Genomic DNA, 15,170 nt, shown 5'->3' with positions numbered 1-15,170 from the left:
AGCACACTGTTCCTGCGCCTCTGCCCTCCTGGGGCCTAGTTAGTCATGGGGCAACAGGATGTTGCAGGCAGAAGAACGAACCAGAGCCTCCACATCAGAGAAGGGCAAGTGGGTACATCATGTCCTAACAGCGGCAGCGCCAGTTCAATAAGTTCCTGGCCAGGTGACCAAGGCAGCGCCCCGGTAAACATGGGCTGGATTATACTGCAAGTCCTGACAAGGCAACCCAGGCACAAGAGACCCAGTTCTTTCTTGGTCAGTTGCTCGCGGGGTCTAGAATATGGGGAGAGCTAAAAGCCTTCAAATTGGAGGGTCCTCTGGGTTTTCCTGGGAGAGAACTGGACCGGAGAAGGCCAAGGACCTCGTGGAACATTTCTGGAATCAGCTTTTGGGTGCTGCTCCCGGTGCGACTTCCCCTTAGTCCCTTCTGGCTCACAGCTGAAGAAGGGAGACAACTGGCTCAGCTGCTTTTCCAAGGGTCTGATCATCACCAAAAACAAACACTTCCACAAGGAGTTTCTGTTCCAGAAGCCAAGTGAGCTACTCCAACCCAGAGGGGCCACACAAGCTGCAGGTGGGAGAAACATGCAACTAGGGTAATGTAAAAGTAAGAAGGTAACAAAGACCAGAGAGCGGGGAGACCAGCCCTGACATTTCAAAGGACAGGAACCAGGCTGATAGAAACCTTAACATTCCTAGTCCAAAGTGGGGAGATTGCAAGAACATAGTTCAAAGTGAAATGACCTGGATTGCGTACAGCGTGTGAGTGACACTTCTTGGACAGAGTGAGGTCACGTGGGCAGTGTGATCTGAACAGGGCTGAGATAAGAAGTGAGGGAGGCAGTAATTCAGAGCCAAGCAATCACCAGGCAGGACAGCCGAGGGGCCAGGGCAAGGATGTGCACACGGGGCTCCTGGGGAAGGGAAGGAGCAGGGGGCAGAGGCTTCCTGAGGCTTCTGTCTGCTCAGGTCTCCCTGAAGGCGGCAGCCCCGCCCCTGCGCAGACTGCGACATCCTGCAGAGGTGCTCTGAGGACAGGGCCACTCTGGGCTGCCCAGCAACCCAGCCGAGAAGGCAAAGTGGAAAACTGTACCAAACATAATTTGACATTATAATCATGTCAGGTTGGATTTAATCTAATGTATTAACAAAAGCATAATACACTCCAGTAAACACTGAGTTTCCAACATAAAATCAGAAGAGGAATAAGTTCACAAAACATTTGCTTTAGCAGCAAACCAGGGGCAAGCTGCTAGTCACTGCCACCATTTCATAAATTGATGCTTCACATTTAACGGAAATTCACAGGGGTGGTCTGCTGCTCCCCATCGGAGACGCACTCCCAAGTGACCAGCCCAGAGAAGGGAGGAGGCTGTGCAGAAACAGCAGCCGAGGTCTCGGTAAGTCGGGTGGTGGCATTCTGGGGCTGGCACTCGCTTACGAAGCCGCCCAGAGCACGATTCCATTTGTGGATGTGATGAGCGTGGCCACATCTTAACTCTTCCTAGGGATTCACAGTGCCTCGGGTCAGCTGCCCACAGTCAGGGTTGAAAGATGCTAAGGCGGCCCCTGAGGCTTCCTAGGAGTGGCCAAGGTGCCCAGGAAGGCAGGAGAGGCACGTTCTTTCCCTGAGGGCCCCAGCTCCCAGCGTGGGGCAGAGGCAGGGAGGAACTGCAAGCCTGGGAGATGGGCTCACAGTTCACACGACAGATGCCTGAGGCTTCTTGCAATATCAGTAAGAGTGGCTGTACTCACGAAACACTCCTTCAGAAGGCTGGGGTGGGCTCACAAAGCGACCAGATTAAAAGCTACTCTGGTTTGTACAGATGGCTGTAATTCCTACGGCTGGGCTCGCAGTCCCTCACACCAGCCCCTGTGTCTGGCCTCCATGTACACAGACGCGCTGCACTGCTGCATGGTGTGCGCCATCTCAAGCAGCTGGCGGTGTCCAATGGCTAACTTTTCCCTAGGAGAGAAGGAAATGTTAAATCACTGCAAAGCAGTTGGCCAGGTAAGTTTTTATCCTTTTGTAAATTAACCAGTCAAGTAAAACGTGGTAATCCAAAACATGTGTACACTGCGGACTGGTTTCACCAAGCTAATTAGCATATGCATTACACATGTGTTTGGGGGTAAGAAAAATTACTCTGCGGTGAGAGGGTGACCTTTTGTGGCACAGCAGGTTCAGCCACCGCCTGTGACGGTGGAATCCCAGATGCACGCTGGTTGGAGTCCAGCTCCCTACTCATGTGCCTGGTAAAGCAGCGGAGGATGGTCCACGTGCGTGGACCCCTGAACCTCTGTGGGAGAGCCAGAAGAAGCTGCTGGCTCCTGGTTTCAGCCTGGCCCAGCCCTGGCCACTGCAGCCACTTGAGGAGTAAACCAGCAGATGGAAGACTATCTCTCCCTCTTTGACTCTAATTAGAGATTTTCAAACGCAGCAGAGTTTTTAACTGAAGTCACCGTGTTTACAACAGATATATCCATTGTATTCCTCTTACCTAAAAGTCAGTATTCTTCCAATAACTTCCCTGTTATTTGACCAGTGTCTTTGGACCTTACATATAATAGCATCACACAATGTCTTTCTGTGCTGGACTCATTTAATGTGCCCTAGACTGCATCCATGTGCAAGACAGGACTGATCTGCTTTTTAAACGAATGGATGGATGGTATTCCAATGTGTAGAAATACTGCATTCTCCTTATTCATTCATGTGTTGATGGACATCTGAACTGATCTGATCTTGGTAATTCTTGACTAGCATGACGATCAATATTCAGCTATATATGTGTTTCAAGTATAGATTTCATTTCCCTCGGATATATGAAAAATTCTTAAGGGACAATACCAAGATATGAAATGCACTCTGATACGTGAGATAAGATGCCAACAGCGATGGTCTCTTAGGACAGACAGAACACAAGATGAGCACAGCTCACGGTTCACAGCAGCCGATTTCCAAGATGAAGGACCAAGGGTTTCCATGGCAGACAGGCTGCCAAAAAGCAAAGCCACAGTTCAAAGCTGGGCTGAACTAGAGAGTTCTACTTCATTCTATGGAAGGCCTCTCGTAGCTTTCCTTAAAATATTCTGATCCAAGGCGTTAGCAACACCACAACTGATGGTTTAACTTGGTCTTATCTGGTTTCAGAGTTACGCAGTACATCTCCTAAAAGAGCAGGTGCATGAAAGATAACAGGAGGCTGAAGGCAGGACTTCCGGGTCACCTGACAGCTACCAAGACCATGCGACGGGCAGGACATCAGACCTAATGTATGCCTTGCCTACACTGAAATGTGAGCCAAGGTGAAGGCAGCCAGGCTCTGAAAAGCTGACCCAGAGTTCCAAACCGTGGTTTCACTGAGGTGGCACACCAGTCCCTCATGCTGTATAATCTGGACTTCAAGTCTCACAGACACCTGGTTAGGCCCATGCCCTATGTCAGGTCACAACAGTGGGCGTCCCACACGTCAGCTCCAAGGTTCTTACTTCCTCAGCCTCTTGGAAAGGACCACCCCTGGCTGGCCCCACGTGATAGGTCCCTGGACACAGGCACAAGGGAGAGCAATGGCTGTCCAGCGTGAGGGACAGGCTGAGCTGACTCACAGCCTTTCTCTCCCGCACTGAAAGCTTAAAATCAGGAAGCCGTGCCTGCTGCCCTGCACTATTCAGTCACTGAGTTTCAGAACCCCCTGAAGATGTTCAAAATAGCAGAGATATGTTCTCTTACAAACTTAGAAGCAAATGAAGCAGGCAAGCCCGTTTTCCTCTTTGCTTATTCATTTTACATGTGAAAAATCACAACTAGGGGTCTCTGGAACCTCTCTGTGTCCTGCTGCTCACAGTTCAGGGGCAGCTCCTCCCCCCCGGTGTCGTCTGGGTTCCCGATCCTTGTGACTCAGGCTTCTGACAAGACGCATCATCCATGAGTATCTGCTTTCGAGTCTCCAACCCTGTGCCCTGGTACTGTGTGCTGACAGGGCCCCGCAGGGTCCTCCCTGGTGCGCTGACTTCCTGTGAGAGGACATGCTCCATTTCTGGACATCTCCCAGTGGTGACAAAGCCCCTCCTTTACACTGGGACTGTAAATGACCACCCCTCTGACTTGAGTGTGCCTAACTAAAAAGTCTGTATTTTCGATCCTTGAATGGTGCAAATGTTTTTTGTCCCTTGCTGAATTCCTACTTCTCTTTCCAAACTAATCTCTCTTAAACCAAAATCTTTTCTGGAAGACAGCTTAAAACCAGACGTGCCTTCTACTCCTGCACTTCTTTGTTGACCTTAAGATTTCTGTGAAACAGTGCCCAACGCAGTAACCTAGTGGCTGAAGTCCTTGCCTTGCACGCACCAGGATCCCATATGGGTGCCAGTTTGTATCCCAGCTGCCCATTTGCCATCCAGCTTGTGGCCTGGGAAAGCAGTGCAAGATGGCCCAAAGCCTTGGGACCCTGTGCCTGCATGGGAGACCCGGAGTAAGCTCCTGGCTCCTGGCTTCAGATCATCTCCGCTCTGGCCGTTGCAGCCCCTTGGGGAGTGAATCATCAGACGGAAGATCTTCCCCTCTTTCTCTCCTCTCTGTATATCTGACTTTCCACTAAAAATACATACATCTTTAAATAAAAAAGATTTCTTTGAAACAAAAGGCCCATGTTCTTTTACATTTTCCTATTCTGAATATCAAACTTGCTCTATCAAGTCACAAGTAGTTCAAAATAACCATTAAACAATGACCCACCTAGTTATATTATTCACTTCCACAATTCATCTTGGCAAAATGGCATGGCTTAATTCTATTATTTGTTATAATTGTTCTAAAATAATTTCTAGATATGAGAATGAAGCATATCGTGGATATTTTGTTTTCTGATTCACTGAATATGATCATGTATCTGTTGTTCCAATTTTAGTGCATGTGCTGCCGAAGCGAGCACTTATGTATGTGTAATGTGCACTTCGAGTGAAAGAAAATCAGAATGTGACGTAATGCTAACATGCAAACTGCATGAAGCAGCTCACAGCGCACTAACGGTAGAGCCGAAGGACTGCCCTAGATGTTACACCATTTCCATCCAACACTTCACTGGAAAGTACGGCCAGAGAAAACCAAAAACAAACAAAACTGGAAACAAATGATCTCAAACTCTAACACCCAAGGAATTCACAAAGTCATTGTTAGAGCAATCACCAGATTTAGCGAACTTATGAAGCAGATCACCTCACAAGCAAACAGACCAGAAATGCAAAGACGACACACGACTCTATGTACATCGGCAGGAAGGAGGAGACGATGCTTAGGAATGTTATTTAAGGAGAGGAACAAGAATGATACCCTAAAAGACACACCAGAACACACTGTTGCTAAGAAGTACAAATGCATCCCCCAGTGCAGGAGTGATCACAAAGCCTAGCGATACCCCAAAGCCTTCAGCACAATGAGACAGATGATCCCAAACACGAAGGGCTCTAAAGGATATACGAACGTGCCACCACCAACACAGGCATGGATTTCAATGTTCTTAATGCTAACTAAAATTCCAACTTGGTGCAACATTTCTTGGATGAACTCTAACAAGATGAAACATGGCTGAGTGTGACTCTGCGGACACCCAAGGCTGTGACTACCATGAGATGGACGTGGGGATATGAGGAAGACGCTGGGTGCTCAAGACGCCAGTGTGCACAGCTGTCAGTGCGGCAGCTCAGCCTCTCGAGCTGCGGCAGACAGACGAACGCAGAGGGCAGGGCGCGCTCGCAGGGCACCAAGGAAAGAAAGCAGCAGCAAGGCGAGAACCGCCTTTCCCTCCCGTTCCACACCGACTCCCCGTGGCAGAGCACCTAGACACGTCCCGTCAGTTCAGGAAAGGCACAGTCCATCAAGTCTACTTGACTTGAAATCCAGTACCTGGCTTGCAAAACAAAACAAGTGCTCCCTAGGGTCCTACCCTGGCACCCCCTGCCACCACCTGAGCTAGCGGAGCAAGACTCCAGCCTCTGAGGGAACTTGGGAGCTTAGCATCACTAGAGACCCAGATGTGACAGACATAAGCACCCGACAGCCAGGCCAGCGCTCGCGGACAGTGCGTCCAGAGGACACGCCTCACCTTGCGGAGGGATGGGTTTGGGCCCACAGCCTGGGCAGCCAGGGGCTGCTGATATTCAGTGCTACACTACATCAACCCAACATTGAGCAGGGCCTCATGGGCCTAGTCCCCATTGCCCAAGGATTCCTGTGTCGTCACTCAGGCCCGGTTCTCACAGTCTCGGGCCCAGCCTTCGGCTCTCGGGGGCTGCGCTGGACTCCTCCCTGGGCTGTGGGTTTCAGGTCTGATCTGCACTGCAGCACGTGCACCTGCCCCGCCTGGGATGAAGTCTCCTGGCTTAGAGCCCCCCGGAGACGATGAGCAGCACACCGACGAGCTCAGCACTGGACTGGGGCAAACCGCATCTGGGGCTCGGTCCACTGTTCAAGTCCACGGACTCGGGATGCCTGCAAGGCCAGCCACACACACAGCCAGATGATGGTGACCAGAACACAAACACCTTTCAGTGCGCCAACAAGCATCAAGAACTGTTAGGAACCATGTCCTGACCAACAAAGTTGCAGAAACCAAGCACCCCGAAGCTGATGTTCTGAAACGCTCCAATGAAGAATTTAAATCAGCTGAGTTTAAGGAAATTCAGTGAATTTCAACAGAACACAGAGAAATGGAGTGAAGGAATTAAAAAAAATCAAATAGATTCTTTAACTGAAAAGGTCACTGAGTGAAAACAAACCCAACAGCAAGCATCAAGCGCAGGAGCACTCGGGGACAGGACCTGTGAGGTAGAGGGGAGAGCCAGGAGGAGTGGAGAGAGCTCACAGGAGCCTCGCAGCAGCAAAGGCAAAAGATCTGTGTAACTGGGACTCGAGAGACTTGAGAACGCTGAAGAGATGGAAAGCATATTCAGACATAACCACAAAAATTTTCCACCTAGGGACAACAACACGCACGGTCAGACGCAAGGCGGCCGGGCTGTGCCACATGCTCCAGACACTCCGCAGCCAGGAGAGCAGTCAAAGCTGCAGGAGCAAAGAACTGACACGCAGGTCCTCACCGCCCTGGCCGCAGACTCGCAGCACAGAGCTAGCCGAGACTTCCACCAGTAACGGGGGGGGGGGGGGGGGGCGGAGAGAGCGCACGGCAATCCAAGAACACTGTATCCAGTACATTATCTTTTAGACAAGAAGGAAAGAGGAAGAGATTTCCAAATTAAAGTTAGGATAATTCATAAACAAAACTTGCTGCCGGTGCTGTGGCACAGTGCATTAAGCTGTTCCCTGTGGTGCCCACATCCCAGGTGACACCAGGTTGAGACCTGTTGCTCCACTACCTGTCCATCCCTGCTAGCCAGCATGGGAAGGAAGCAGAAGATGGTCCCAATGCTTGGGGCCCTGCCACTCCCAAGCAGACCCAGATGGAGCTCTGGGCTCTGGGCTTCTACCTGGCCAGCCCAGCCTCGGGTACTGAGACCAGAGGGAGCAAAGATCCCTCTGTCTCTCTGTTTACCTGTCATTTAAAAAAATGAAACAGCAGGGCCTGGCACAGTAGCCTAGTGACTAAAGTCTTCGCCTTGCATGCAACCAGGATCCCATATGGGTGTCAGTTCATATCCCAGATGCTCCACTTCCCATCAGCTCCCTGCTTGTGCCCTGGGAAAGCAGTACAGGACGGCCCAAAGCTTTGGGACCCTGATCCACCAGGAGACCTGGAAGAAGCTCCCCGCTCCTGGCTTCAGATCGGCTCAGCCCCAGCTGTTGCGGCCACTTGGGGGGGTGAGTCAGCAGAAGAGCTCTCTGTATCTCCTCTCTGTAAATCAGACTGAACAACAAAAATAAATAAATTTGAAAAAAAAAGTAACTAAAAAAAATCAAACCAGAAGAGTCACTGATGAAGTAGCTAGATTTGGCTGGTGTTGTGGCACAGTGGTTCAAGCTGCTGTCTGTGGCACTGGCATCCCATACTGATGCCAGTTCAAGCGTAGCTGCTCCACTTCCCATCCAGCTCCTTGCTAATGTGGCTGCCAAAGCAGGGGGAGAGTAGCCGAAGTACTTGGCGCCTGCTCCCACGTGGGAGACGCACATGAGGCTCCCAGCTTCAGGCTGGCCTAGTGGAGCTGCCGCACCGCTTGGGTGGGGAGTGGACTAGCAGGGGGAAACCCAGTTTCTGTGTATGTGTGAGTGTGTGTTTCAGTGTGTCTCTCTCCCCCAACTCTGCTTTTCAAATAAATAACCTTTTCAAAAACAGTAACTAGACAAATTTGGAATGCTATCATATTGTCAGCATGGAAGATAAACCATCTACATATTTAGTATGAAGACTAAAACAATAATAAAAGTTTTATTAGTATTTGCTACATATTAATTTTTAATATTTATTTTCTAGATTTAATTTTTACAGATTCATTACTGAATGTGCAGGGGAATGGAGCAGAGTCGGGGCCCAGTGGGGCAGCTCTCAGGCGCGCACTCACTGTCATCTTGATAATCAGTGTCAATTTACTGTCATTCAAAATAGCTTGCTATAACGAGGTTGCTGTTGCCCCCTCCCCCCACGGTGAGCCTCTCGGTAACCACAAAGCAAAATTCTCCAACAGATTTACCAAAAAGAACATGGCAATCCAGCACACACTGGAGAAAACCAGGCACCGAGGAAGGGTGTAAGAGAATGAAAGGGACTTCAATCCAAGGAGAAAACAAGTACCAGGACGACAGTTCAGATCTTACTTGAGAAAACTGCCATAAACATAAGGAAGTACAGCCTCCAATGAACAAGGCAGGTGTCTGCCAACCAGCACAGGTTCATCTACCCTTACAAATACAGAAGCAAGAACATCTTCAGCAGAAAACCACACTAGAAACACCATTTGCCATGAGGGAATTCTTACTAGTGAGGCAAGAACAGCTGCGCATTTACCATCGATAGCATGACACGTCACATCTACAGAATGAAGGACAAAAAGCACACAACCATCCCAACAGACACAACGGCCAGCGTGGCTCATGCTCACACTCTCTGAGCGAACTGGGCGCAGAAGGAACACAGCACAGCATAACAAAGGTTCTACATGCCATATACACATACAAGCAAGCCAACATGTGAACACGAAAAAAGAGAGGGTTTCCAAATTGGAAAAGAGGAATTCGAGCTGCTTGCAGATGACATGCTCTTAAGTACTAAACTCCAGAGACTCCACCAAAAAACTGTTAGAACACCTTCCACAGAGTTCCCAGATACGACATTACTGTATTCAATGCACCCAAAAGAGAAATAATGCAACCAACTTCAGTCCCGACAGACACACACACAGAGCCAAAAAAATCTAAACAAACCAAAACTCTACAAATAAATTTCACCAAAGTAGTGAAAGATTTCTATAATTACCCAACACTTACAAAAAAATCAAAGATACAAAGAAATGAAAGAACATTTCATGTTAGTGAATTTCAGGACTCAATATCACTAAGATGTACTCATTACAGAAACAAATTATAGATCCAATACAATCCCTACCAAAATCCCAAGTATTTTTCTCAAAACTAAAAAGCACTAGTAAAATCTGTACGAAGCCACAGAAGAGCCCAGGAAGCTAAAATAATCTAGAGCAAACAGCAGGTAGTCCATTACTTTAAGTTATACTATAAAGCTGTGCCAAGACAGCAGCACCGCATCGGCATGAAGCAAACATAACAAACCGAGAACCTGGAATAAACCCTTCTTTGGCAGAGGTAGAAATGTTGGGAAAAGTATTCTTTTCAAAAAATAGTGCTGGAAAAACGGAATATTCACCTGCAGAAATAAACCAGACCCTCTGTTCCATGAATGATCATTCAAAATGGAAGAGACCTGTGAGACACCTGAGAGCGTAAGAAAAGACAAGGGATCTCCTGGCTCAGACCCTAAAGTCAAGTAAACAAGAAAAAGAGGTCAAATGAGATTGCATCAAACAAGAAGTTTCTGCAGTGGAAAGGAAACTCCACAGCATGAAGGTACAAGCCACATTTGAAAGATAAGCACCGTCAGCAGACTGACAACCTGAGTGCACAAGGAACTCACAAGATCAACAGCAAATCCTCGCGAGAAACCAAACTATAAACTAGACATTTCTTAAAAGACATGCAAAAAGTGCCCAACATCACTCAATCATTAGGGACATGTAAACCAAAATATAATGAGACACCAGTGTATTCCTGTTAGGCTGGCCATTACTAAAGACACAAGGTAACAGGCCCTGGTGAGGATGAGGCGGAAAGGGAGTCCTACACCGCTGGGGGGCTGCAGGTCTGTAGAGGCACTGTGGGGAAGAGGATGAATGCCCTAAGAGAAACTACACACAGAACTGCAGCAGCTCATGGACCAATACTCCAGGGAATGAAACCACTATCCAACAGATATCCGCACTCCCAGGACAAAGAAACAGACCAGCTGGGTCTCTCAGCTGAGAACTGCAGAACGCCCTCAGGACACAAAGGCTGAACCCTCACTTGATGCAAATGTTCAAGTCAGTGAAAGAAACTAAGAACAAAAACACAAGTACAATATGATCTCATTCAAATGTGATAGCTAAAAGGTTTTATGCATCAGTTAAAACAAGTACATGATGCAACTTTTTTTAAAGCAAAGAAGATAGTCAAGAGCAGAGATGACGGCACTGTGGGTTAAGCCACGCCTGCGGGCGTCGGCACAAGTCCCAACCCATGTTAACACACCCAGGGAAGTAGTGTCAGACGGCCCTTGGCTCGGGCCCTGGCGCATGTGAGGGACCACAGCCCATGGATCAGCCTCCTGGGGTTGGCCTCACTCGGCCACCTGCAGAATGAACTAGTGGATGGAAGATATTTCACTTTCCATTTTTCTGTAATTCTGATTTTCAAATAAATAGATCGATCTTTTTAAAAAAAAATCACAGTGCAGTGGAAAGACAAAATCCCCCCTCTGACCACACAGCAAGTGGTGAGCCAGTGAGTGTCCCCACGCTGTCTCCACGGCGGCTGACTTACCGGTACTCGGTCTGAGAGAGACAGTCACGCAGCTCCTCAACAGTAAATCTCACATTTTTATTTACCTGAAAAGAACCACAACATGGTCATTAAAAATGCACATTAAATGAGTGATGAGTACAAGAAAAGGAGGACCCGCAGTCGGCTCAGACACCATAATGCTGGCTTAGCTCGACCATATGCGAGGTGAGTCCTTGTTTAAGCAATGTCAGGCAAGGGGAGACGGACTTAGAAGTAGGGATCTCAACAGAGAACCACCTTGGAGATAAAATGGAAATATATTAAGGTGATAAATTGGGGAAAGAGACATTTCCTCAAGAAATTTGCAAGGCAGAGCCACTGAAGGAGGACGACAGGGAGAGATCTTCATCCACTGGTTTACTTCCCAAACAGCCTGGACCACTTGCGTGGCGTCTTTCCCAGCCAGGAGTGTCTCCGGGTCTTGCACACAGGTTCAGGGGTAGAAGCACTTCAGACTGTTTTCCATGCTGTTCCAGGCCATCAGCAGAGAGCTGGATCACACGATTACAGGTGGAAGCCTGACGTACCACAACACACTGCTAGCTCCCAAACACGTTCTGCTTGGTTTTGTTTTAAAAGATTTATTTGAAAGGCAGAAATAGAGAGAGATTGAGATTTTCCATCTGCTAGTTCATTTCTCAAAGGGCCACAATGTTGGGCGGAACCAGGAGCTGCTTGCAGGTCTCCCACACGGTGCAGGGCCCAAGCACTCGGGCCATCCTCTCCTGCTTTCCCACCACATTAGCGGGAGCTGGAGTGGAAGTGGAGCAGCTAGGACTCAATCTGGCATCTATACGTGATGCCTTGGCACCAGCTCCAAGAAATGTATTTTTCAGTTTCAAGGTCTTGTATTTAAGTTACTAAGCATTATAATTTAGAAACATAATTTATAACACAAGTATAAAATTTCTTCTTTGTAGAAAACACATGTGGAAGGTGTGGTAGAGGGGCTTTTTCTTCTCTAATCTTGCAACTGCTCTACGTCACATTGTATTTATGTGCAAGGAAGGGCTTACAAAGCGTGTAGAGGAAAGTCCTTAGCAAATAACCCAACAAATGATCCAGGGTCCCAGTTCTCAAGACGATGGAGCTAGTGAAGGTAACCTCAACTAGACTCTCCTGTACAATGCACTCTGCCCCGGCTTAACACATATTTTTTTTCAATTTAAAAGAAAGAGTTGGAGGGGGAGGGGAAAAGCTGGAGGGGAAAGAGGGAGAGACAAGGATTTTAGCCTACTGGGTCACTTCACAAACGGGCCAGATCAAAACCAGGAGCCAGGAGCTCTCTCCAAGAGTTTCCCACAAGCTTGCAGGAACGAAAGGAAAGCCCAACAGCTAGGACACTAAATTACCGGCACTCTCAACTGGGGTGCCAGGCTCACAAGGAGCAGCTTGAGCAGCTGTACCACAAAAGCAGTCTCTCAAATGCACATTTTAAATAAATGTAATTCTGGGGCTGGCATGATGGTTCAATGGCCTAATTACCCACCTGCAAGCACCCTCATCCCAAATGGATGCAATTTGCATCCCGGCTGCTCCACTTCCCATCCAGCTCCCTGCTGTGGCCTGGGAAAGCAGTGCAGGACGGCCCAAAGCCTTGGACCCTGCACCAGGATGGGAGACAGAGAGAAGCTCCTGGCACCTGGCTTTGGATCAGCTGAGGTCAAGCTGACCAATATGTTAGATAAATAAATAAAATGCTTTAATTTTGCTTATGAAACAAATATGTAATTTGCTAAACCTTTCCCATGGCTATTTTTAACAATAATTTACTTATTACACAGGCAGAAGGACAGAAGGGCAGACTGATGGGAGCTCCATCAACTATTCAAAACTCTAAAGCCCTACAGCAAACACCTGGAGTTGAGCTGCCAGCACATCTCCTGCCCTGTCCCGCACAGCCGCTGGCTCTCACCACTGTCCTCATGTCTAACTCGGTGCAGTGTTCAAGCGGAGGATGGCACATGCCACCCTGGAGCAGCAGCTCACCGCCTTCAGCTGCAGAACTGATAATAAAACGGAATGAAAAGTTAAGCTTTTAATAGATTATCTTTTGTCGTTGTTTTGAAAGCAACCACCTCTGTTCATTTAGACATTTCTTGCAGAACACAGCTGCAGGCCGAGTGACCTGGCTCCAGGCTACAGCAGTTAATAAAAAACCAAAGTCTAACATGAAACATTTGTTTCACCATATTCATTAAATTTGATAACTGAGACTTACACAATAAAGTATTGCATTCATTTGAAAGGCAGAGTGCCAAAGAGAGGGTCCCAACAAGCAGGGCTGGGTCAGGCCACTGCCAGGAGTCTGGGATTTCCTCCAGGTCTCCATGTGCTTGGCGCTATCATCACCTCCTACTGCTTTCTAGTCTTCTCTTCAAGACTTACTTTTATGGGAAAGTAAGATAATTTTTACTCTCTCTTACAGAGAGGAGAAAGAAGGATCCTCCATCTGCCGGTTCACTCCCCAAGTGGCCACAACAGCTGAGGACGAGCTGATCGGAAGCCAGGAGCCAGGAGCCACTTCTGGGTCTTCCACGCGAGGGCTACTGTTGCTGTCCAATCGAGCCATTGTGGCCCCCACCCCGCTTTTTTTTTTGAAGAATTGTTTCTTTTCTTTTCATTGGAAAGACAGATGTACAGAGAGGAGAAAAAAAGCTCCTGCTGATTCCCCAGGGACACTAGCAGGGAGCTGGATAAGAAGAGTCAGGACTTAAATAACAGGATGCCAGCAACGCAGCCCACGGCTTACCTTACTGTGTCTCAATTACTTAGCCACAGTTGTGTATTCTAAAGTATACTAATAAATAGACTATACTTATATGCATAATTTCAATTTTCAGGAATAAAACAGCAAAAAAGAAACCTTTTGTCAGTTATCAGAGTTGTCAGTTTATCAGTTTGTCAGTTATCATCTTATAATCTAAGCTGGATTACTGAAAAAATGTTGAATTATTAATTGTATGACTTCAGTGAAAGTCAAATACTACAAATGGCTCAATTATTTTTCATTATTAAAAATGCAAGAACTGGGGCTCGGCGCAGTAGCCTAATGGCTAAAGTCCTCACCTTGCAGCCCTGGATCCTATACGGGTGCTGGTTTTAGTCCCAGCTGCCCCACTTCCCATCCAGCTCCCTGCTTGTAGCCTGGGAACGCAGAAGAGCATGGTCCAGGCTGATGGGAGTCCCGGACGAAGCTCCTGGATCCAGGCTCTGGGCTTCGGATCAATTGGGAAGTGAAACAGCAGACAAAGATCTTTCCCTCTCTCTCTCTCTATAAATCTGCCTTTCCAATAAAAATAAATAAATCTTTTTGAAAAATGCAAGAACAAAAAGACAAAAGTTTGTACAGAAATAGTCAAACTTCTTCAGATGGTCCTACCACTGTTTATGACACAAGATTGCCAGTGTTGGGCCCGGCGCAGTGGCCTAGCGGCTAAAGTCCTCGCCTTGAACGCCCCGGGATCCCATATGGGTGCCGGTTCTAATCCCTGCAGCTCCACTTCCCATCCAGCTCCCTGTCTGTGGCCTGGGAAAGCAGTTGAGGGCTGAGGACGGCCCAAAGCCTTGGGACTCTGCACCTGTGTGGGAGACCCGGATGAGGTTCCTGGATTCTGGCTTTGGATCAGCACAGCACCGGCCATTGCGGTCACTTGGGGAGTGAATCATCAGACAGAAGATCTTCCTCTCTGTATATCTGACTTTGTAATAAAAATAAAATAAATCTTAGAAAAAAAAAAAAGATTGCCAGTGTTGCAATTGGAGTGGAAATTAAATGCTGCTAAGAGAAATCCTGAGGATCAGGCCCATATTTACGTATGTGTGTGTTTATTTTTATGGAGTTCTGGTATTTATTTGAAAGGCAGAGGTCCAGAGCGAGGGAGCTATGGAGAGATGTTCCATTCACAGGTTCACTCTTAAACGCCCATACAGGCGTGGGGCCAGGCTGAACCAGGAGACTAGACCTGCTTGGGGTTCCCACACAGGTGGCAGGTGCCAAGCACTGTGCCCTTCTTTTGCAGTTTTCTCAGTACGATAGTAGGAGGTTCAGCAGGAAGTCTAACAGCCTGGACCTGGGGAGATGGTTACTAAATGGATGTCAGCCTTT

The 15,170-nt window shown here is 47.9% G+C and overlaps 1 protein-coding gene across 1 annotated transcript in view; it reads right to left on the bottom strand.

Moving 5' to 3' along the window:
- Positions 1–1,839: 1,839 nt before the first annotated feature.
- The window catches only part of SWT1 (SWT1 RNA endoribonuclease homolog), a 65,351-nt gene continuing 52,020 nt past the window's right edge, over positions 1,840–15,170 (bottom strand). Inside the window, exons 14-15 of the mRNA XM_058669684.1 lie at positions 11,042–11,106; positions 1,840–1,966 (exon numbers count right to left, since the gene is read on the bottom strand). Of these exons, the coding sequence (XP_058525667.1) occupies positions 1,840–1,966; positions 11,042–11,106 (192 nt within the window). The remainder of the gene's footprint in view (positions 1,967–11,041; positions 11,107–15,170) is intronic.

Source organism: Ochotona princeps, chromosome 10, assembly GCF_030435755.1.
Source record: "Ochotona princeps isolate mOchPri1 chromosome 10, mOchPri1.hap1, whole genome shotgun sequence".
In the NCBI taxonomy this organism is placed as follows: Eukaryota; Metazoa; Chordata; class Mammalia; order Lagomorpha; family Ochotonidae; genus Ochotona; species Ochotona princeps.
The sequence above is the reverse complement of the archived record's forward strand: the minus strand, read 5'-3'. Positions and strand labels throughout refer to the sequence as shown.